Below are 23,199 nucleotides of genomic sequence, written 5' to 3'. Positions count from 1 at the left end.
CACAAGCTGAATGTGGTCACCCAGGCTTGTCATGCCAGCAGTGTAACAGTGTCATTTCTTCAGCGTGTTTGCCAGTGGAGGTTGTCATTCTCTTCAACTCCTGGCGGAAATCATACCTGATAAGCCAACCCACAAGTCGCAGAAATAGACTACTTCCATGGGGTGGAGGGTTCTGAATGTGCTTGGAAAAGGAGTGCATTGAGGACCAACACAGCAGAACAGCACAGAGTCGAAGATGGGGAGAATGAATGGCCACCTGCAATTGTGCGCTCGTCTCTTCAACGTATTTGGATTTACATTTGGTCTTCTCAATCGAACGTGTGCCATAAACCTAGACCTGCAAAACCCCACCCTCTACCCTGGGCCACAGGGCAGCTATTTTGGCTTCTCTGTTGACTTTCATCAAAATAATAATGGAGTGTGAGTATCATCTTCTTAATCATCCAATACCATCAGAACATATTAAGAGGTCAATACTTTCAAGGAGGTGTTATTTACTATAAAGTTGTTCTCGTTGTCGCTCCATCTCTACATTTGTCACTTTGTTTCAGTGATTAGTTTAAATTGTAAATCCTTACAGCTTTTCTCAATTAATTGAAACCAGTTAAGGTCATTTTATGTTCAAATTGTCTTAATACATGGCTTAATATTTCAAGTAAGTAGAAGTTTGTGAGTAGTAGTACTCAACTGGATGCAGGGATGAAAGGTTTACAGTGTGCATTATACATGATGGGATGGTATAGGATTTGAACACTGTCCAAGTCTCCGTGCTGTGGAGAACCAACAGCTGTGCTCTAGATGAACAGAGGAGCAGAGGAAGGGAAACTACAAACCCTTGCTCTTTCCCACTGAACTGTCTTTAATCATAGTGTCTATGTGGTTGTCGGAGCCCCCAAGGCCAACACCAGCCAATCTGATGTGATCGAAGGGGGATCTGTGTTCCTCTGCCCCTGGTCACGCGGAGAGGGCTCGTGTCAAGCCATGCACTTTGACTCTACAGGTGAGCCAGATATAATACATTAACACCATACCAAGAAATAGACAACGATGTTCTTGAGAACAGACGCTCACTTCCAAGTTTCATACACTGACCACCTTGTTTAAGTTCACACCTGTTGTGTGATGGTATCAAGTGTAACTCCCAGCATGCACCACGAAGAGCTGTTTTTCAGTCTTTCAGGGAACCGCAGCCTAATAAACAGGATGGAACATGGAATGCTTATTATTTGTATACCAAATAGAAAATGTCAGTGTGTGCAAATTAACTGAATCCCACAATACACTGCTGAGAAATGTATAACTAAGCACATTGCCTGTGGTGAATTGGCTAAAGTTGATAAAATTATTTTGCAGGTGATCTAAGTTATACACTAAGTCATCTGGTCTTAAGATCATATAAATCTCACCAATGGTTTGGAGCAACCGTACGATCTGAAGGTAATCATATCTTGGTAAGTGTTGTGTCCTAATATGAGTTTAGAGAATTATCTATTTATCAGTATTGGTCTCTGTTTTTTCGCAAAGGTACAATTATGTTGATCTATTAAAAAAGTGACAATCTTTAAGTTTTAAATTACATTTTTACTGGTATGTTAATAGTTTGAAAGTGTTCCCACAATTCTCATTTCACACAGAGAGTTGTCACAATCTGGAACAAACTCCCCAGCGATGAGGTTGAAGCTGAAAATTTGGAAACATTTAAAAATAGACTGGATAGTATCCTTGGATCACTTAGTTATTAATGGACACCAAACGAGCACAGTGGGTCAGATGGCCTCCTCTCGTTTGTAAACTTTCTTATGAACTGAATTATGTACCAAACAAACAATCCATCAACCAGGGCCTAATGTATACAACCCAAAGCAGGCTGTAGGCTGTCAATTTGGCAACCTTATTTTGACCACACACAAGAAATCAGACCTTTTCCAGAGGTAGTGTGTGCCATGGCTGCTGTGAAGGATAGGAAGATTTTGAATCGGATTTACAGCAACTCTGGCGTTCACTGTTAGTCTTGTCAACCTGTTCTGGCAGGCTTGTGCGCCTCTCTACACCTGGAACGTTATTGATCACAGGGACGAGTCTGGAAAAACACCAGTAGGAAACTGCAAGATAATGGATATGAAGTCAGGCTCTGTGGTCGACTACTCCCCCTGCCGGAGCAACCGAACCGAGACTTTCTATAATTGGAATTCTTACTGTAAGTGACTGCAACTCCCGGGATTCGCTGGGCCCACCTACAGCGCCAGCGCCTCAGAGGTCTGTAGCTACTCCCCTGTAATCGCAAAGATCTGCGCTGCATGAAGTGTTCAGTCTTCACTTCTCGGCCAACCCCTTTCTTATAAAAACTAGTTGGGGAAACTGGAATGGTAATTCCCTGGACCCTGTGTGTGTGGGTGAAGGGGGCAGGGGTAAGGAATTTGCAGAGCTCCTGCAACTGCGAAGCCCTGCCACCAGTCAGGTGTAGTGAACTGCTGATCACTAATAACTATTTGATCTGTGCAATTTAGGGCAATGTACTCTAAAATTAACTAACATTTAACGAATCATTTCTACAGACTAAGTGTATTAATCAAATGTATATTTCCAGTAAGCGACGGTCGCCTCTGTGAAGTGGGGTTCAGCAGCGATATGACTAAGGTACTGAAAACTTTTATGAAGCACAGAATTAAGTACAGTCTAAGAGGACATAAAATCTGTTATCACTGTAAGTGTAATATTAATCAACTTCAGTTCTCTTAAACTGAAGGTTTTGTATTATTTGTTAATAATTATGTATTCTCTCATAATCCAGGTGTACCTATTATGATTTACTATTCTGTTTCTTTCATTCTTCTTTGTCTTTAAAGAATGGAAATGTCTTGCTGGGAGCCCCTGGCTGTTATTATTTCCACGGTGAGTGTCATTGCAGAGCTTTGACCACCCCAACACACATGCACACATACACCTACTTGGTACTGTTAGTGCATTTCAGAAATCTTGCTACTATGTCTTCAACTATTCATAAATTAATCATATATTCATCTAATCTGTCCTTCTCTCTCTGTGGGGTACGCAGGCCAGATCATCACTGCCAGCATATCCAACATCTTTAAAACCTATAACATTCAGACTCCGATACACTATGTGCCCGAGGAGACTATTATTAAAGGATCCAATGAAGATGAATATCATGGTAAGCTTTATTTGTGACTATTTCAGTTACATTTCAGTGATGCATATGCATATACTGATGTATAAACAGTATATACAGTGGCTATAGAAAGTCTACACCCCCATGAACATTTTTCACATTTTGCTGTGTCATGCATTTTAATCTGACACAAAACTGCAGGGCCCCAGTAAGTAACAGCGGTTCTTGAATATGTCGCGTTTCTCTTGCAGGTTACTCAGTGGCAACAGGAGAATTCACTGGAGACTCTACACCGGGTAACCTTTTAATGCCAGAATTCATATGTTTGATTTGAATTTGAATTTCAATATAACCAAGAGGACTCCTCTTCCTAAACCCACAATTGCAGGATTACCTTGCAAAGAAAATGTGAAAAGCAGCCTAGTGGAGGGTGGTCTAACAAAAATGTAAAGTAAAATAGAAAGTACTTACTGTGTACTGTGTTAAGCTCCACATAAAGCAGCTACAGTGACTGCTGTGCAGATTTACAATAGGGTAATATTAAACTGTGGGAGTGTTGTAATTCAAATGGGATAAGATCTATTGAGGGCAAAGGGGTTGGTAGGATTTCCTGTTCTCTCTGTGTCACTGTGAAGGGTTTTTACAGAGCGCTGTTGTATAGTGTTTATGTATCTGACATGAGTGCTGCATGAGATCTCATTCAAGGAAGAGTAAGTGTTTGCCAGAGTGTAAAATGGCCAGTTGAGCTGAAGATCAGGTTATGCAAAAAGTCTGCAGTAAAGGGATACAGAAGGCAATTAAAATCCCCTGGACTCTAGGCTAGCAAAACTGGAGAGATGAGAGCTCTAGTATGTTACACATCTTTTTGAGTGAGACCTAAATTTTTTCCTGCTTTCTGTTTCTTGACTGTCATTTCCTGACGATTTACCGATCACTTAGACATGCCAGAGGGCTGTGTTGATACTAAGAATTAATTGTGAATATACTGAATAAATGGTTATTCGATTGCAGAGTATGTGGTTGGCGCTCCCAATGACAGGAACACATCTGGTTCAGTAAGTGCTTCATAATAAAATGCATCTTTTAATCTGTTCCTGCTGTATATAAGTTCAGTATGGTACATTTACCCCGTGTCCTCTGCATTTTATCCTTTGATTTTACCATCTTTTCAAAGGTTTTACCACCTTTCTACTACGCGTTACTGAATCTATAGTCTATACTCCATAAAGGTATTGCATATGCTTACCAGTTATTACAGTATTTTGAACATTCAATCTTGAAACTGTATTGATGCCTTACAGGTCAAAATCTACAAAGAATATTCACCAGGCTATGCATATGTGATGCACACGTTCTATGGTCCCCAGGTAACAGTTTGTCAGTATTTGTTAACATTCCATTGGTTGTAAAAAAATATTTCTGTCGTTATGTTTTCGAAATTTGTACTCTTTGGTTGTGAAACGATACAGAACCAATCAATTTTCTGTACACCATAAAGATTCTGTGAACATCTCCTTTAACAGAAAATTGTGAATGTCTTTTACTTTGTGATGTTACCCAGGTGTAAAGAAAAAAAAAATGAAATGTGAATTCCTGGAGTTTCTCACCATGTTTTTACTACACTTGACTTGTTATGACTGTGCTGTAGTACCAATGGAAGGACAATAAGAAATATTTCCTCTGCGTTTAGGTTGCATCCTGTTTTGGTCACACAGTGGCTGTAACCGATGTGAACAACGATGGGTGAGGCTCGCAGCGCTGTTTGTTTTAATACACTAAAGATTAGTCTGCCCTCCGAGAGGTTATAGACCAGCCTGAGACAGAAACCAAACACAATGGGAAAATAATTATAATTTAACTTAAAGAAACATACATATAGGTGTAGAGTCGACTTTCAAGGCAATGTGAATGACCTTTCTCATTGGCTGCTTCAGCCTGTTCTGTGCTGCTGGAGAATCAGGGTGAGGGATGTTTGTCTTCCCTTCCCCTTCGCCCTTGCAGGAGAGACGATATTCTCATAGGGGCCCCTCTCTTCATGGATCGCCGCCTGGAGAACAAGCTGCATGAGGTGGGCCAGGTATTCCTGTACCTGCAGAGGGAGTCCCCCACCTTCGCCAGGAAGCCTGACCAGACGCTGATGGGCAGAGACATGTACGGACGATTCGGGAGTGCCATCGCCACCATGGGAGACATCAATCAGGATGGGTTCAATGGTATCCCTGCTTTTTATTTACAGTGCCCACACAAGGGCTCTCCTTCCCTGGTCCTGGGGAGCTCCACTACAGTGGGTTTTGGACTCATTCAAAACATTTCGATACACATTAATTTCCATTTCATAAGAACATAACAAGTTACACACCTCTGATTATATACTTACATTGCTGATCAGTAGCCTATGTATGCACCCCACTTGCCCCTGGGTCCTGCTCTTGTACACTACTATACAACACGGGTGGCCAACTAAATTCCTGAAAGGCCAAAGTGCATTCTGATTTCCATTCTAACTGAGCATCTCATTTACATGCTTCTAAAATGTGCAATGTTTTAAAACCTGCTGGGCCACAGACCCTCAAGGAGTGATATTTTGGTCCCCCTGTCTGCACGGGCATCGCTAACGTTCCTGTTTTTCCGTTCCCTTGCTGTGTGTTAGATATCGCTGTGGGGGCCCCCTTTTCTGGAGGACAGGGCCGTGTGTTTATCTTCATGGGGCAAAGCGATGGAGTGATGGCCCAATATGCACAGCTCCTAGAGAGCCCCTTCCGTGGCCTGGGTACCCCAGCAGCCTTTGGGTTCGCCTTGAGAGGGGGCACAGACATAGATGCCAATGGTTATCCAGGTGAGGAAAATGGTTACCTAGTTATTCTTCATGCTTGGACACTCAAAAGCAACAGTAAGGGACTCACCCTCATTTCTCCAGGTGTCATTATTGAGAAAGTATATTGAGATAATGATCTGTGTGATCCGAGCAAAATTAGTCCAGTATAAATTGAAAGTGTAAATGTGTATGCCAGCATCCGATGTTGGTAATCAACAGACTAGCTAGCGTAGTCGGGGAGTCCAAAAGAATACATCAGCCACCACCCGATCAGACTCTGGGAATGAGTGGCTTGTTTCCTTTTTCTGGTATGTATTACTTTCAGAAGAGACCCTGGGATTTACATCAGCAGGTCTAGGTTGAAATAAAGTCAAAATATTCCTCTGTGTCCATCTGTGAGAATGCCCCGTTAACTGACAAGTCACACTGAGGAGTCTGAGTGTAAAATAAATAAATCGCAGAAAACGTGTGGGATTTATGTGCCTTTATCTGACTTCTCTTTGCTTGATAAGGTGGTGTTTTAAAGATTTCTCCCTGGTGGGCAGTTATCTCAGCTTGTCCTTTCAAGGTGAAGAGTTGGGATGGTGACAGCGAGTTTTAGGACATAAAACTTTATCATGAAAAGTGAATGGCCTAGCTGCCCTCTGCTGGTAATGGCGGTACCAATTTCTAACCCCTGAAAAAAGTCCTCTACCAATATAATCACCTTATAGAATACGGGATAGACAGATCCATTGCCAACAGGTAAAGTATGGGTGGATATTTTCAAGCATACAGATCGTGCTAGTTTAAAATATATTTATTTTTCTTGGTATAGATCTCATCGTTGGAGCGTGGGGCGAAAGCAAAGTTGCTGTTTATAGGTAGGGAACACCATCACAAACCTGGGCTTTGTCTTCCTTTCCATGGGGGCTTGTCTGCTATATGTCACGCTCTTTCGAGTCTTAGCCTGCTTGGTACAGTGGCTGCTGCTTTGTAAAGTGGATTTGTGTTAAATATCTTAAATATCGAAACCTGTGCTGAAAATGAATTTTGCTGTTTGCACAGATCATTGGCTGTTATCCGAGCAAAGGCCCAGCTCTCTCTATACCCTGATGTTCTCAATCCAGACTTGAGAAATTGCCACCTGCCCAAGACCAAGACCCATGTTTTGTGGTAAGAAGCCTCATTAACCTTCTCACTGCCACATATTATTTTTTCTCAATAGACTGTTATTATTAAAATGTATACACAGAAGAAAACAACTTTGTGATTTTTTAAATCATTGCAAAATGGGCTGTGCTTTCTTGTGATGTAGTGCAATGATGGTATCACCTAAATCTGCAATAATACTTTTCTCTTTTTGGTCTTTCATTTCAGTTTTACCATCAGGATGTGTGTCAGTGTGTCGGGGCGCAACATTCCTCAACTCATAGGTCATTTTATATTTGAATCCTTTTTTGTTTGTTTGTTTCTAATCCTACTGTAGCTGTAATACTGAGTGTTTGCAAAATGAAACAGAATTTGTATATTTTCCCTTGAATTAAGACTTAAAAAAATAGTACCGCAGAGCTGGCAGAATTTAAACATGAATTCCACTGCAACAGTTTATTTAAATCCATATTAGTGTATGAACAGCAGAGTTCTTCAGATTCAAACACTTTTTTTGTTCTTTTCTGTATCTGGGCCCAACAGTCTTGGACACAGAGATGTTTCTGGACCGAAACAAGCCCAGACTGATGAGAAGGACTCTGTTCCTTGACTCCAACCAGCCACAGGACCGGTTCCCTCTTACCGTCAAAGGAAGCATTGGCTTGCAATGCAAGAACTTCACCGCGTATCTCAGGGTAAGATATGAGCAATACTCTTGCTTCATAGTTTTATTACATCTGATAGACGAGATATAATCCCTACAGGCACATATGTGTCCCAGATCAACAAGAGGGATTCTACAACTCTTGTCCTTGTGGGCCGGATTCCTGCAGCTTGTCAATGTACCTTTCCTTCAGCAGCTGGTCAATACCTGGACATGGGGGATTTAACAATTAGTTCAAATAAGAAATTAACATCTGGGGGTGGAACAAATATCAGAGGACACTACAGCCCTCAACGACTGGAGTAGCCCATCCCCATTCTGCAGCAAAACAAGCGTTGATTGAACAGCTTGAATCATCTGAGCTTGAAGTGCTAGTTCATAATCACTGATGTCAGAATGTGGTGGCTTGAGTATCAAGTGCATCATTTCTGGGGCTGAGCTGGTAGCTAGTTGGCATATTCTAATTCAGGATCTCAGCAGCATCAGCTATAGCTGTCCTAAATTTTCATGCTCACTCAAAACAAACCTATGATGCCTTAGATCCCCACCTTTAATTGTAATGTGAAAGACTATATATTGGTAAAACATGGTACTTGTATTAGTGTTTGTTTTTTGTCCCCTTGTCTCCAGGATGAATCAGAAATTAAAGACAAGCTGAGCCCTATTGTAATCAGTCTGAATTACAGTCTGAAAGCAGCAGCAGCGAATGAGTCCAGCTCCCCAGTTGCTGTTCTACATGGACAGACGGCGGCAACAATACAGGTGAACTGTGTGTTACAAGAGGGCAGCTGTTAAAGAAGACACTTTGATCCTCCCAGCGACAAAGTGGGCAATAGCAACAAGGCTTGCAAATCTGTACAAATCCCCAGTCACCACCAAACTAAGGTTGCTGTTTGTGTGTGTGTGTGTGTGTGTGTGTGTGTTTCAGACTCGGATCATACTGGACTGTGGCAGCGACAACATCTGCATCCCAGAGCTAAGGCTATCTGCCAACATGTGCGTATGATCTCCTCGAGTTATAATATGATTATAACTACAGACCAGTTACCACCCATGGACATTAGAAGACCCCATCCAATTCAGTATTTCAGTTCTAGATCATTCAGAGCATTCCTCCCAAGCAAAGTGCCTTAGTAAAATAGAACACATAATCAAGGAAACTGAGATCTAAGTAATGATATTAATCAGTTTTGGAAGAGGTAACCCTGAAATATGATAAAAAGACTGCTTCACCTCCTTCACTTTTCCTGATACGACTGACAGGGTTGACTGTTCCTGTTTGGCACTGGCTTCCTTTCAGGGAGGCGGAGCAGCTCCTGATTGGGGACGATAACCCAGTGCTGCTGCTTATGGTGGCGGAGAACGCCGGGGAGGGAGCTTACGAGACAGAATTGCACGTCCGACCTCCACCTCACGCACACTTCCAGGGCATAGTGACCCACAGACAGGTGCCTGTTGCTGCCCCCCCTTCACCTGTCATTTTAAATCCCTTTTAACAAATAACTTTATTAAACTGCATTGTTTAGGTACATTACTCACAAAAATGCTCTCGAAATAACCACAATGTCTGCATTAGACCATTCCTACCTAATCTGTATCCTGAATTAACACTAAGCTTGGTCAAATATTTTTTCCTTTGTAAAATTTGTGAAAGATCTCAGTATACTTAATAAATATGGCAATTAATTAGCCTAATGAATAATTATTTAATAAAACTGAATACTACATATATTAAATACAACTTATGCTGCATTGCAGTGCAGAAAAGAGACACTTTTCATTATAACCCCTGTATTACATCACATTGCTTGCTGTGAGGTTCAATGTTTGCCGTGTCTTAACAGGGTTTCTCTCGGCTGATATGCACTCAGAAGAAGGAGAATGACACTGTGAGTGTGGTCTGTGACCTCGGCAATCCTATGAAACGGGGGACCCGGGTGAGTCAACAGGACCCTCTCCCCCTGCTCTATATGGAGGCACACACACACACACTCACACACACACACACATCTCAGTGAAAGAATAAAGCCTGGTGCGAGAAAACGCAACGGCCCGTGTTGTAATTGTGTGTTTTACTCTGCAGATCCTCGCAGGTCTATACTTCAGTGTGAGCAAGCTGGAGGAGGCCGGGAGCAGCGTGTTGTTCGAATTGCAAATGAAAAGGCAAGTGCCCCCCACAACAGTAAGAGTGTACAACATGCTGCGTTCGACACAACGCCCGCTCTTTGTTAAATCAGAGAGGTGTCGGTTGCGTGCATGGTGTTATAAATTATTGCAGCAGGCGTTGTTAGTGTTTAGAGGAGAAGCTTTTAAAATGCAGTCTTTGTGTTGGTTCTGTTTTTTTTTTTTCATTTTTCATTTTTGCATTGTTTGGACCATCTTTCTCTCTTCGTTGCAGGTTTTTTGTGTTGTTTCCGTCATTGTAGCCAGGGTTGTTTCACTGTTGTGAGAATGAACCTGATCTGGCCATCTAACAACAAAACATGTCTGAGTCGCTGTTGTACCATGATGTACCACACACATTTTTTTTTGTTTTAGCCTTCAAAACTTTTCAGTAGCAGAATTTCACTTTACTCTCACATGTAAGGCACAGGTGGAAAGTAGAGCAGTTCAAATATATAGCAAAACCAATTTAAATCTCATTCTCATTGGACTCTACAGCAAGAACAGCAACAATCCCAACAGCAACAAGGTTCCTCTGACCATCCCCGTCACCGCAGTGGCCACCCTGGAACTGCTGGGGTGAGCATTTATTTTCAGATCAACTCTTACACCTAATAGTAATGTGTATATGTATATATCTGTAAGCTTGTTAAAGCTGCAGATTACCTGAAAATGGTGGGAGTGTCTTACTGTGAAGCAGAAGCCAATCAAATGAGGCCTAGGCTACATGTCTCTACTCGTCTAGTTGGGAAGAGTTATTGGAAATGTACAGAAAAACATTTATTCATCTCGGTTAACCTGTCAAGCAGGAACTATGTGTTACAGCTCAGCCTAGAGACGGTCAGTGATCCAGTCACAGCAGCTTGACAGTTTTTTTCCATGTGAAACAGCAAAGCTGCCCGGTTTATAAAAAGACCCTGAAGAGAGTGGCCCCTAATGAGTAGAGGAATATGATGCACATTATTACACCCATAACAACCCATAACATGATTTAACAAGCATGTACTGTATAGAGACACTGTCATTTAGGATAATGCGAGCAAGAGAGAGAGAGAGAGAGAGAAAGAGAGAGAAAATTGCTCCTTTTTGTGCTTTGTTTCCAAGGGGGTCTTCTCCTGTGGAGTGCATCCTACCCATACCCCAGTGGGAGGTCAGGGACAGTCCTCGGAGCATCGAAGAAGTCGGTCCTCTGGTGGAGCATGTCTATACGGTACGTCTTCTGAAGCATCAAAACAAAACCATGACATTGCGGTGGAAAATACTTGTCCAAAACAGGCCTCTAAACTCCACCTTACGCCCCTAACACAACTGTCAGATCAGGACTAATATTCCAGTCTGGATGTGTGAGCCCAAGCTGGGAAACATAGCTGATCTGAGTTTACATTGTAATAATGTCTGTCACCACATGTACCTGCTCCTTCTGTCTTGTTTGAATCCCCAAACCCTTGAGCCTCATTTCTGCCCCATCACTGTAGCATTTTATTTCTATTCCTTTTCATCTTCCCGCTTCCAGTTGCGGAACCTCGGCCCGGGCACGGTCAACGCATGGGTGGAGCTGGATTTTCCCAGTCGCTACCAGGGAGAGTTTCTCTTGTACATTTTTGCCAATGCATCAGAGGAGGCCATGACCTGTTCCACTGACTCTCCTGACATCGATCTTTTCAAAGTAAGAAGCTTTGTCTGACAGTGTGCTGCAGGGGGCACTACGTGGAAAGCTAGGAATATATTTATGGCAATTTACCTATCAACACTGTAGCTTAAGTTGCAGTGACTTGTAATAAATACAGTTATGAATTAACTTGAATGAATTAAAAAATGCTGATTCAATGTCACTGTGGCAGAATCATTTGCTCCAGTTAAGGCTGTGTGTGAGACTTGCAGTCATTTCCACCTCTGTGTTTCTGGTTTTGTCACAGCTGGTGAAGACTCCCAGATCAGCAAACCGGTCCCGGGGGGCCAATAGCCCCCACCATGTGAACAAACGCCAGGCTGAGCCGCCCGAGACGCTTCGCAAAGAGACGGTCCACGTGGTACTGCACTGTCGTGAACTCCCATTTGTCTTGTCTTCCTTGTCACTAAGCACCACAATGTGTGCTTTTCATTCAGTTAGACACAGGCCTAGGCTAGAGTTGTCCTCTCGGGGAGGATTTGCTTCAGGAGGCCTTAACATACAGCCTACAGTAGCTATCACAGTGCAAATGGAGGTGTAACACAGCAGTGTTCACATGCTGTAATGTTAGTTGTGCCACTGGAGGGAGACAGCCTCCTAATAATGTAGTGCAGTAGTGCCCAACCCTGGTACTGGACAGTGCTAATCCAGTCAGTTATCCATATACCCTATCCATGGATTTGTATTGATTCTGGAGCGCTGAAGGATATTCAGATGTTTTTGTCTAGCAAAAGATTTAACTGAATTTACCAATTCACCTCCTCCGCTGTTCTCAGTTCGGAATAAAAGGTTGTGCGGTCTAAACCTGATCTAGTTTGTCCAGTTCAGACCACTGTGTATCTCTCATTTGAAGGACTATATAAAATGAATCTAGTCTAGTTTTCACTGTGTTTTCGTTCCTCTTGACAGAACTGCAGCAACACTGTATGCGTGACCTTCAGGTGTGAGGCCGTGGGACTGGAGAGGGGCCAGTCTGCTGTGGTCAGGGTGGTGTCCAGATTGTGGGTCAATAGTTTTCTGAAGGTGAGAAGCATCAGTGCTTGGGCCATTGGTCTGCTTATTCAGACTGGTGTATTTGTGTATTTTTCTCATCTTACTGTGTCCTTATTTGGGAGACGTTCAATAGTATTTAAACCAGTAGTTATTTGTACAAAAATGTACAAGATAACAATGTACCCAAACTACCTGGCTGTTAGTAGTATTTTATTTTGTTTTTGTATTTTGTTTCTACATACTTACTTTACTTATTTCACTCCTCAAAATATTCTTTTAACAAATCTGGCGTAGCCTGCAGTCATTCAATTCATTCTGGCCACATTCCCCATTGGGTTTACTCTTGGCTCACATGTGGTGGTGTTGTTGTAGTGGTCATACAGTGATGCTGTTGTACATGATGTCTCCACTAGAAACCCTACGAAGACTTTGTTTTGCACTCCACCGCAAGTTACAAGGTCCGCAGCATGCCGTATAAGATCCCACCGCGGGTGTATTCTGGAGGCTACACAGAGGTAAGATCAGATGCAGTCCACTGGTACACTGCAGCAGTTCACAGGGAGTTACACATTTAAGCTGATGTGCCTGTCTTGCTGCAGACTCAGACCGCGGTGGTGTGGAGGAGCCCTGACGGGGAGAAGGAAGTGCCGGTGTGGTGGATTATCGTGGCTGTCATTGCTGGACTTATTCTTCTTGCTCTGCTCAACTTCATATGCTGGAAGGTATGTCTCTGAGTTTGTAGAAAGATGAGCAGATGAGATTGACTCTCTATTGTATGGTTGGAGCTTATGACTTTTGAAGAGTCTTACCACCACAACTCTATAGCAAACCCCTCAACAACTCACAATGAATGTCCCCCCTGCTTCAGAAATGAACGTTACACTGCTGGAGACAGACCACTCCTTTCAACTCACACTTGGCTACAAGTTTGTTTGCCTCCCGACTCTGGTCTGTTTAACAGCCAGGTTTTAGCTGGGCTTTGATTTCTTCTCTCCACTCTTCCTTTCACGGGGAGCTGGTGCTGTAATCCAATTCACTTTGTTTTCAGATTGGGTTTTTTAAGAGAACCCGACCCCCGATGGACGATTCCCAAGATGGCACAGTGGAGCAGAACGAGTACGCCGAGATGCAGGCTGCTGCGGAATAGGGCCACTCTCGCTGTGTGTCTGCCTTCCAGCTCAAACTTCAAACCCTGTGCATGTATTTTTCTTACTATGTTACTTCAACATGGAGATCATTCTAGTGTAATGTGTGTAATGTATTTCAACATTGACTTTGATATTTCAGAGCTAATTTGGGGTGCTTTTTAATCATTATTTTATGGTTCAGTGAAAAACTCTGAGGGACAGTGAGATTCCTGGAGTCCTTTACTATCCACACAAGAACATCAGTGATTGTTTCAGATTAGATTAGAGGAATACGCGAGACAAGCAATGGGTCTTTCACTTGTTGTGGCTTATGCAGCACAACTCAACGCTTAAAATGCTCTTTAATGACATGCTTGCCTTTTGCTTCAGTGGGCATGGGAACACTCAGCCACCTGCACGCTGCTTTTGCTGCTGGGAAGTGAAGGATTGGTGTGTGGAGGGCTTTCAGACGCCCAAGACAACACAGTCCTGCACAGACAGGTCAGACAAAAGCTTACTATTTAGAATCGAAAACTAATCTTTTTTTTTTCCATGGACACATGCTAATATAATCTGTGGGTCATTCAAAAAGACCACAGTTTAAAGAGAAAAACAATTAAAAGGAGAGAAAAAAGTCATAACGGAGCATTCCCAGTTGTAGTGGGGACTTTTATATGCTTGTCTTGTAAGGAATTCAGAAGTGCCTTGAGCCTGCTTCATGGTGAGATAATGAAGTACAGAAGCTGTCTGTTTTGATCTAGCGGATGAGTATGTATGCAGCGCCAACCAAGGTCAGAGCCGCAGTGATGTACTCCAGCCAGGCATGTAAAACTGAACAAAATAAAACAAAACCAGTGAAAGATCCTAAACAAAAACACACTTTAAACTGGGCTCTTCTAATCTTTCTGATGAATAGAAATAGGGGGTGTATGTTCCTCTAGCTAAGGGGGGTGGTCTTGAGAGCAGCTGCAAGATCCTGTGTTGACAGAAATGGAAAGGAAGGGGTGAAAAAACAGCCCTGGAATGATCTTTTTGAGTGCAAATCTTGAAGGCCAGGAAAGACAAAGACAAAGATTTTGAGTCCTAAATTGTTTGTTTGCTGTTTTTTGTGATGTTGAACGCTTCCTAATCAAGCAAGTAAAGAGCGACGAGGGTTTTGGCCCTTCCGCTGCTTTATTTGATTTCTTTTATTACCACAGAAAAAATTTAAAAAATTCTGAGAACCTCCAAGCCTCAGAAAATGCTTGCAGACATACATATATACAGTCATAGATACATATTTACAATCACACAAATATACATGGGCTGGGATTAAATATTTCTTTCAGATGCTAACAGAAAACTGCAAACCTGTATTCAGTATTGGTCACAAAGATGCTTCTTTGTTCTGTTTACAGCACGTCAAAGGTTTTATTTAATCTGGTCCATACATACATACAAATACTGAATAAAAGAATAAATACAACAAAATTTTACAGAATTACAGTTCATATAAGGAAATCAGTCAATTGAAATGGATTCGTTAGGCCCTAATCTATGGATTTCAAGTCTTCAGTTTTGAGAGAGCGTGCAATTGGCCTGTTGACTGCAGGAGCTGCAGCCAGGTCAAGACCCTGAGCTTTCCTGAGACGCTTTCTGACAGTTTGTGCAGAAATTCTTCAGTTGTGCAAACCCACAGTGTCATCAGCTGTCCGGGTGGCTGGTCTCAGACGATCCTGCAGGTGAAGAAGCTGGACGTGGAAGTCTTGGGCAGGTGTGGTTACACGTGCAGTTGTGAGGGCGGTAGGACATCCCGGCAAATTCTGGAGGCGGCTTATGGTAGAGAAATGAAGATTCAATTCTGTGGCAGCAGCTCTGGTGGACAATCCTGCAGTCAGCAGGCCAATTGTACACTCCCTCAAAACCTTAGAATTGTTTTGAAAATCTGTGGCATTGTGTTGTGTGAGAAAACCGCACATTGAGTGGCCTTTTATTGTCCCCAGCACAAGGTGCACTTGTGTAATGATCATGCTGTTTACGGATGGATGGATGGATTATCTTGGCAAAGGAGTAATACTCACTAACAGGGATGTGACCACATTTATACACAAAATTTGAGAGAAATAAGCTTTTTGTTCATATGGACAATTTCTGGAAACTTTCATTTCAGCTCATGAAACATGGGACCAACACTTTACATGCAGTGTTTATATTTTTGTTCAGTAAACATACATACATACATACATACATACATACATACATAATACATTCCTACATAAATCTGTGTAAAAATCACAGATCCCTGGAGACCATCCTCACAGAGGTTCTAGTAAGGGTTCAAATTGAATATGTTGGTTATTGTAAACATCCCTCTGCTCTGCCTACAGGCTTATTCAACTTCAAATGGGTACTTTCTCAAGCAACTCTTTTACACACTTTCATGTGGAAATATACAGCCTGGGCTGCCAGTCTCTGGATGAAAAGGTCACAATTCCCATATTTTTTCCTGTTTCAGTGTTGGTGTATTGACATGCAAACTATCAATGTCAGTTTATTGATATGTGAACTCATGCCACTAATATAAATTCCATAATTTGATTATGTCGTTAAATGCAAGTAAAAACAACAATAATAATAATTAGCTAATGAAATTACAACATGATTTTCAAACTCACGCTGCTCACAATAACAATAGTTTGTTGAAGGAAAGGGGCTCATATTATTGTGCATTGAAAGGAAATTTCTGTTTGCTTAGTGGCATCAGTCAGGGCCCGTTTCCCCTGCAGGGCCATTGTCCCAAACCCCAATCTACACTCAGCCTACATCCTGTTATGGGGAGAAAAGCAGCAGGGGGAGATTTAAGGTAATGGCCTTCGGCGCAGCCTTGCACTCAGGACCGGCGTTTCCATGAGTCAAAGCCCCCTTTCTTCTGTGCCACTTCTTATTAAACAACACAACGCTGTGGAACTGGATGGCTTGGGTCAAGCAGGGGACATCCCTGTGCCACAGAAAAGGTGGAAGACAGATAGATGTATTTATTTAAAGAGGTGGGCATTTGTGATGCTGGTTTGTTTACACTGTAATGATGAATGACATATATTCTGAAGTTCTGAAGTTTTTTTGTCTGAGAGGAAAAGGAATTTTTTTTGTGGGGGGGTGGGGGTTACCAAAATGCCTTGCAATAAAACAATGCACTCTGTATATAACTAGCTCCGGTCTTAAAATGAGTTTTAAATGTCCCTACTTGATTAAAAAAAGTGTGTGTGTGTGTGTGTGTGTGTGTGTGTGTGTGTGTGTGTGTGTGTGTGTGTGGGGGGGGGGGGGGGGGGGTAACCTATATTACAAACAGTTGTTTTATTAAACTTAATGGTTCACAGACACAATCCAACCCGCGCAAGATCAAAGTTGTGTTTCTTTTCTTTTCTCTCTCTCTCTTAAACTCAGTTTATTATGCCTCATACTCAAAACAGTCTGGAGCCTCCGTGGCAAAGGGGTTGCAATTAGAATTTAATTCTCTCGAAAAAAAATAAAATAAACGCAAAGCAAAGGCAATTGCGTCTGTCCCCGATAGAGGGTGCAGTCGGAGACCAAATCTGCCACCATCTCCTCCCCTTCGGAAGACAATGGATGCGTAATGCGAAGGGAGAGCGTGTAGGGGAGTTGGCAAGCGAGAGGCGTTCACCGAGTAGCCCCCTCTATACCACCCTAAAAAACAACATGGATGAATGGCTCCCTAGCTGGGAACAGTGATGTAGCTGTAACAATGCCACCTTTGCGCATCTCTCGTTTGCTGCTGCTCGTCCTCTTGCTCGGCGGCGTCGGCAGGGCTGTGGCCAAATCCATTCCGGAGCTCAGCGCGCTGGGTGAGTGGGGCTCGGCTGCAGCCGGGGGAGTGGGCACAGCGCATCCAAATGCTCGGGCCAGTGGTACCACAATTGAGCCACCGGTGCCCAGTGTTACAGGATTCAGCGGATGGGTCCCTCTTATGTAACAGCCGCATTTTCGTATTGCCCCTCACGAATGGAGGCGAGATGCTGGGTTGTTCGCAGGCTTGCTGTGTTCGTGTGATTTGTTCCACTGTACCGTGTGGAAACAAAGGATCTGTGGACGGGAAAGCCCCAGTGGACGTGTGGGAGCTGGACATGGGGAGGGGAGAGGAGAGGAAACCATGCTTGGGGCTGAGAAAGCGGCACAGGGGCGCTTCTGCATCGGTGATGGGGGAAAGAAAGGGAGGAAGGAAAATGTATCTGCAGAGCGGGACGAGGTTTTGTACGCTGTAAATCTCATATTTGGCTTTTGTGGGAAAGTGAGAAAAGTGTATTTCTTTTTTATAATGTATATATAGACCTACTACACAATGCATGGGATATATTGAAGGCTATTTGCAGGGGATTTCAGGAAAGTGTTAATAAAAATGAATACCAATCCGTGCATTCCGGCATGAGCGTTAATGAAGTGTGCGCCTCTTTTTCAATTAATTAATTAATTGATTTTTTTTGGACATGTGTTCCCAACTATATCATATTTTCATTCGCAGGAACGATTAGATCATTTTGAACGCACAGCGCATATAGAGCAAGGAGTTCCCTTAATATAGAAATCATCACCGTCCGTGTCGGGCAGGATGGGGCTGAGGTAGCCTCACTCATTTGCATACCATCATTAATTGTTTCTATCATCAACACTTGACAGGCAATTATAATTTGGCAAGGTTCAGCCTGCTTCTGATGGGAAGTTTCCCTTTCTGCTTCCACTTCCACTACAGTACAGTACATGACATTAGGGTTTCCCGAAAGACGCATTTTGTGCGACATTTGCACGTTTTGATGCTTGGCAAACTTCTCTGCCCCGATCTGGTCTCTCTTGACTTTCTCGATATGATTTGCATTGTGTCACAGGGAGGCACACTAGTAGTTAGGAATACTAATTAGGCTGCCCTTTAGATTTGCGGAGATTTACATGCAATGTGCTAGATTGGTGGAAATGCTGCTCTGATGGCCACCTTGTTTGGTTGAAATTTACATGATGTTCCTGTATTGACAATAAGTTCAGCTGACTGGCTGCAGTCTCATTCAGAGGTTTTCGGGCTGCAACACAAGATTGAAGCCAGAGAATGGGAATAAAGGGAAATCCTGTAGGGTGAGTGCTTTGTTGGCTAAAGAAATAAGTCTGTGCCTATCTTAAGGTCTTTATCTGCCTTACATCACATTTGGCTTCCCCTCACTCATCTTAAAGTGCCAGGCAGACTCTTCTCCAGCCTGTAATGAAATGCGGGTGCTGACTTAACACTTTCATCCCAGATAGTGGGCTCATGGGTCCCACAGATATCAGTGTGCCAATGCTCACGTCACCACTTGAACACTTTCTCCAACATCCGTAAGGTTGATGTACTTGCTTCACACGGCTGTTGTTCGATAAGTCTTGGCAGCACAGGCGAGGCGTCCATGAGCTGCACGCTCCGGCCTCGGTTCCTGCAGTGCTGGTGTTTACATCCCTCTGCACAATACATCGCCACTGGATTATGATCTGCTTGGAAGGCTTTGTAGATGTTTTATTATTCTATCTCCTTACCAAACCAAAGCAGGAGTGATTTTTCCCAGATTAAAAAAAACAACAACAACATTCAGTACATTAGAATATCCAGTCTGATCCAAGATTATTCCCGAAGATTATGTCTCTAGTTTCGTGTATGAAATGAGCTGCTTGGGTTTCACCAGTTGTCCTCTGCTGTGGGACATGGCTTTGCTCTGTCAGTTCACGATGAGTCTTGGGGGAATCTCTAATGATCAGAGTCTATTTCTGTGGTCCGACAACCTCCCAGTCTAGACCACTGGCTACTGTCTCTTAAGCATGTGGTTAATTTTTCAAAACCTTTTCAGCCTGTCACTTGAGAAAGAGAGATCTCAGACTCCTCCCCCCCAGACTCAGTATATTTGTGCGTGTATTGCAGGCATATCCTAGTTTAATTACTACTCAGTTTCTCTGTAGGATTTGTACGTTAACGAGTGAAATGTTTAAAAATGCAAAACCGCTACTTCTACTAAAAACGTGATCACCTTTAATGACCTAAAGTTGACCCACGTTTTAGCATAGGTAACCGTTTTCCTGTTCTATATTAATTTGCTAACTAAACAAACCCCCTTCCCCTCCTTTGGGATATAAAGATGCAAAGCCCAGATTTGCTTTAGATCAATTGCTTTCTGGTTAATTGAAGTCTTGAGCTTCCCTCTCTCTCAGCTGAGCCTTGTGGGGAGGTTTACCTGCTCTGTCTGCAGCCCTTGACCTGAAATTGATGTCCACAAGTGCAGAGGGAAGCTTTGAAGTGTGAGGTAGATATTTTAAAGAGAGACACTTTCTCTGGTGCAATACCTCGTAAGTAGGGAAAATGTGGGGAGATCCTTTGGAGCCAGAGAAGAGAGAGGAACTGGTTGGCAGGAAAAGCTTAGACTTCCTTCTGTTCTGTTGTTGTTTTTGAAGAACAGACGTTGAGATGTTTTTAATTTTCCTCCCGAAACGAATAGCTACGGCAAAATTCCTGTATTGTGTCGTTGTTCATTTCTGTTCAGTTTAGACAGAGGCATCATTCACAAGACATTAGACGGACTGTTCTATCTGCTTTCATAAATAGACTTAAAAATTCCAAATTTCTCTCTCCCATATTTTCTATACTGGACTTGATTTCGGAGAATTAAAATGCTTCCTTCTGCAACAAATTTCAGTGCATTTGTTGGAGTTTTAAAAACTTGTTTCATTACAAACTCTGCATTTAATTAAGATCCTTACTCACTTAGTTATTAATGGACACTAAACGAGCACGATGGGTTGAATGGCCTCCTCTCGTTTGTAAACTTTTTTTATGTTCTTATTTCCTTTTTGGCCTTCAGAACAAGGTGGGTAAAGTATGTATTCTGCTACCCTTAAGCAGTTGCATGTATGACAAGAGAATCATTTACAAACAGAGAGAGAATGCATTGTTTAAATAAACTTACAGGGGAGGCCTAGCGAGAGAGCGAGACTCAGATTTAGCATTCTTATCTCACCTCCCATGAGAACAATTGCACATATAGAATTGCATTCTACCCTATTAGCAATAAAACCTTAAATATTAATGGTTTGCTATTGAAATACGTTGGTCCTTCTAGAAGTGAGGATTAGGAATGTTTTGAATCTATAAAAAATAATAGAAAAATCACTTGTAACAATTGTAGGAATTTCTGTCGTAGGTGAAGTTTATTTAATAATGAAGTTTATTAACTGTAATTTACAGGGAGTATAGGCCTCAAAGCTAATTTTTAATGATATGCAAAACAATATCTAAGTAAAGACGATGAAGCCATATTTATTTTTTTAATGGCTGTAAAAGCTTGTAGAGGTGTCAGAATTGCTTTAAAATTAAATGTAATTTTTTTGTTTTTTTTTTGTTAGGCTTTTAAGTCCCTATGATGGCATGTTCAGTAATGACCTTTCCTGATAACAGTGCTGAGCTAGTGAGAATAATTCTCTGCCTGCCAGGAGATGTGCTTTCTCAGCCACTGCAGGGCATCTGTACCCAGTGAGCCGAGTAAAGTTGTCATACAGTGCCTACCTTCAGATATTTAGGTTCACCGCTCAGAAATGCATTTGCAAAATTTCACAGTCTGTGCAGAAAGTGGCAAACCGAAGAGCTTTTAAGAATTTTTGCAGCTGCTCTTAGTTCTTCCTGTCTTTTTGTATTTTGTGGTTTGTTTGTTTGTCTTATTATTTTAACGTTACTATCACTTTTCCTTGGAGGTGAGATTCCCTGTGCAAAAACAAAATCACCTCTTGGAAACCTGCAAATCCGAGGATTCGAATTGTGATCTTGTGACCTGATTTTCTGGCCCTGAGTGTTCTTGAATCAGCAATCCTTTTCTTTATATTTCATAGCATACCCAAGAAATGAATTGTTATTGTTTATTTATTGCCAGACGCCCTTATCCAGGACGACTTACAGTTTACACAAACGAACGGGCTGCCAAACACACCTACAGCTCTAGTACACTGCTGCCAAGTATGGACAATTCATAAGTCATATTGTGCAGCTCTGTGATGTACTTGAGTATACTTCAGAAGGGCCTCTGTATAGGAGTGCTTTTAGACACTGCATTAGACTTTTGACCTAGGAGCTGGTCAGCTGGGAAATGCTTTCAAAAACAGTATTAATCTCTATAGTGTTTGAAGGGGGGTTAAAGGGAGCCATGGAGATGTATGTTAATGTTAAAATTGAGAGCACTAAAGTGATAGAAAGGGGGGGGGGGACCCATTGTTTCGCATCTCTAATAAGCATGTCTTTCATTTGTATTACTTTCACAGTGTGATGGTGCAGTTTATTGTTATTGCCCTGCTCAGTGACCCTGCAGTCTGTCTTGTCTCCTTCCCATCTGCCACTGTGGTTGAACAACTCAATTCTGGTGTGGTCTGTGGTTGTGAGTTGTCTTGACCATTATATCCATTTCAAGGCAGCAAGAACGAACACCTGCTCCCAGGGTGTTACAGTCAAGACCTACAGGGTTCTTGTTGGCTATATTGTCTCTCTCTCTCTCTCTCTCTCTCTCTCTTATTATCATTACAATTGGGGATTTTATTTAAATCCAGCGATGTGCAATGACAACATTGAGAACTTATTATGAGCAACCCTTGCGAGAGGGTTCAAATGCAGGTTAATTGTTGGATGGTTGCAAGTTGGGCCTGATTATTTCTCCCCGACCACTAGAATTCAGATTCTGGCCGGGTGGTAGTGTTGTCCTTTTGCCCATGAGTTGAATTTGAACAGGTGCTTCATATCCCTGCTGACAGCAGACTGTTTCAGAGGGATAAAGGTCAGCAGTTTGAACAGGGCCAGCACACAGACGTGCATTCAGGAATGTGCAATCTGCAGTCATTTAATTGCTGTTAGCTCCTTGTCCATCAGTCTAGTGTCTCCTGCCCACAATCCACAACGAACTCCCTGCCTCGGTTTCACCCTGCGGGCAATTTTAAAATGACTCTTTCTCCAACTAGCTTTCAATCAGGCAGAAGCAGTCTGCTGATGAGGTGTCCTGTTCTTTGTGCTTTTCCGTAGTGTTTTGAATGCACCATTAACACTTGTTATAATACATGTTTCAGAAATTAAATGGATTGATTAGATTTTTTGATAGAATGTGTGAAAAATGCCAGACCAAAAATGTTAGATATGCTATATGGGCTTCAATAAGTGGATACAGTGCCATCCGAGGTATGAATTTAACACAAATATGTAAATTGTCAGGTTTCTGTCTGATTGCTGACACTTACATCAGCACTTCTTAAACATTTACACTTAAGCCATTATTCAGGAAACTGTGGGCTACCACAAATACAATACAAAAAAAAGGGGGGGGCATCCTGACAGCTGTTTGATGATGTCATTCATTTTTCACATTGCACATGTTGTTCTCCAAGAATCATCCTGCATATTTTGTGAATCAATGCCCTTGTTTCGAAGACATTTCATGTAAGTGCAGAAATATAAAGTATGTATGTAGGCCTATA

General features: G+C 42.3%; 2 protein-coding genes across 2 annotated transcripts in view; both read left to right on the top strand.

The window, feature by feature from the left end:
* Positions 1-72: 72 nt before the first annotated feature.
* itga2b (integrin, alpha 2b) lies at positions 73-16,880 on the top strand. Its single transcript, XM_066698720.1, has 30 exons — positions 73-420; positions 870-1,000; positions 1,354-1,451; positions 2,032-2,197; positions 2,588-2,637; positions 2,847-2,892; positions 3,056-3,172; positions 3,382-3,426; positions 4,142-4,185; positions 4,432-4,497; positions 4,821-4,873; positions 5,132-5,343; positions 5,781-5,966; positions 6,763-6,808; positions 6,993-7,100; positions 7,305-7,360; positions 7,620-7,771; positions 8,371-8,502; positions 8,669-8,736; positions 9,041-9,188; positions 9,585-9,677; positions 9,824-9,903; positions 10,402-10,482; positions 11,008-11,113; positions 11,417-11,569; positions 11,820-11,933; positions 12,482-12,595; positions 12,979-13,080; positions 13,165-13,287; positions 13,614-16,880. Exons 1-30 carry the CDS (start codon positions 236-238, stop codon positions 13,710-13,712), a joined length of 3,174 nt encoding a protein of 1,057 aa, XP_066554817.1. The 5' UTR covers positions 73-235; the 3' UTR covers positions 13,713-16,880.
* Positions 16,881-17,279: 399 nt separating this feature from the next.
* Positions 17,280-23,199, top strand: part of fam171a2a (family with sequence similarity 171 member A2a) — a 38,350-nt gene continuing 32,430 nt past the window's right edge. Inside the window, exon 1 of the mRNA XM_066698719.1 lies at positions 17,280-17,534. Coding sequence (XP_066554816.1) covers positions 17,393-17,534 — 142 coding nt within the window. The 5' untranslated portion in view covers positions 17,280-17,392. The remainder of the gene's footprint in view (positions 17,535-23,199) is intronic.

Source organism: Amia ocellicauda, chromosome 3, assembly GCF_036373705.1.
Source record: "Amia ocellicauda isolate fAmiCal2 chromosome 3, fAmiCal2.hap1, whole genome shotgun sequence".
NCBI lineage: Eukaryota > Metazoa > Chordata > Actinopteri > Amiiformes > Amiidae > Amia > Amia ocellicauda.
This window is presented reverse-complemented; position numbering and strand designations above follow the sequence as displayed.

What these genes read in the sequence shown, in the direction of transcription:
- itga2b (XM_066698720.1), top strand. Translation starts at nt 236, where the DNA reads ATGGGGAGAATGAATGGCCACCTGCAATTGTGCGCTCGTCTCTTCAAC. An exon ending in ACACGTTCTATGGTCCCCAG is followed by an intron (nt 4,498 to 4,820) that starts GTAACAGTTTGT and finishes CTCTGCGTTTAG; the next exon opens with GTTGCATCCTGTTTTGGTCA. An exon ending in AGACGGCGGCAACAATACAG is followed by an intron (nt 8,503 to 8,668) that starts GTGAACTGTGTG and finishes TGTGTGTTTCAG; the next exon opens with ACTCGGATCATACTGGACTG.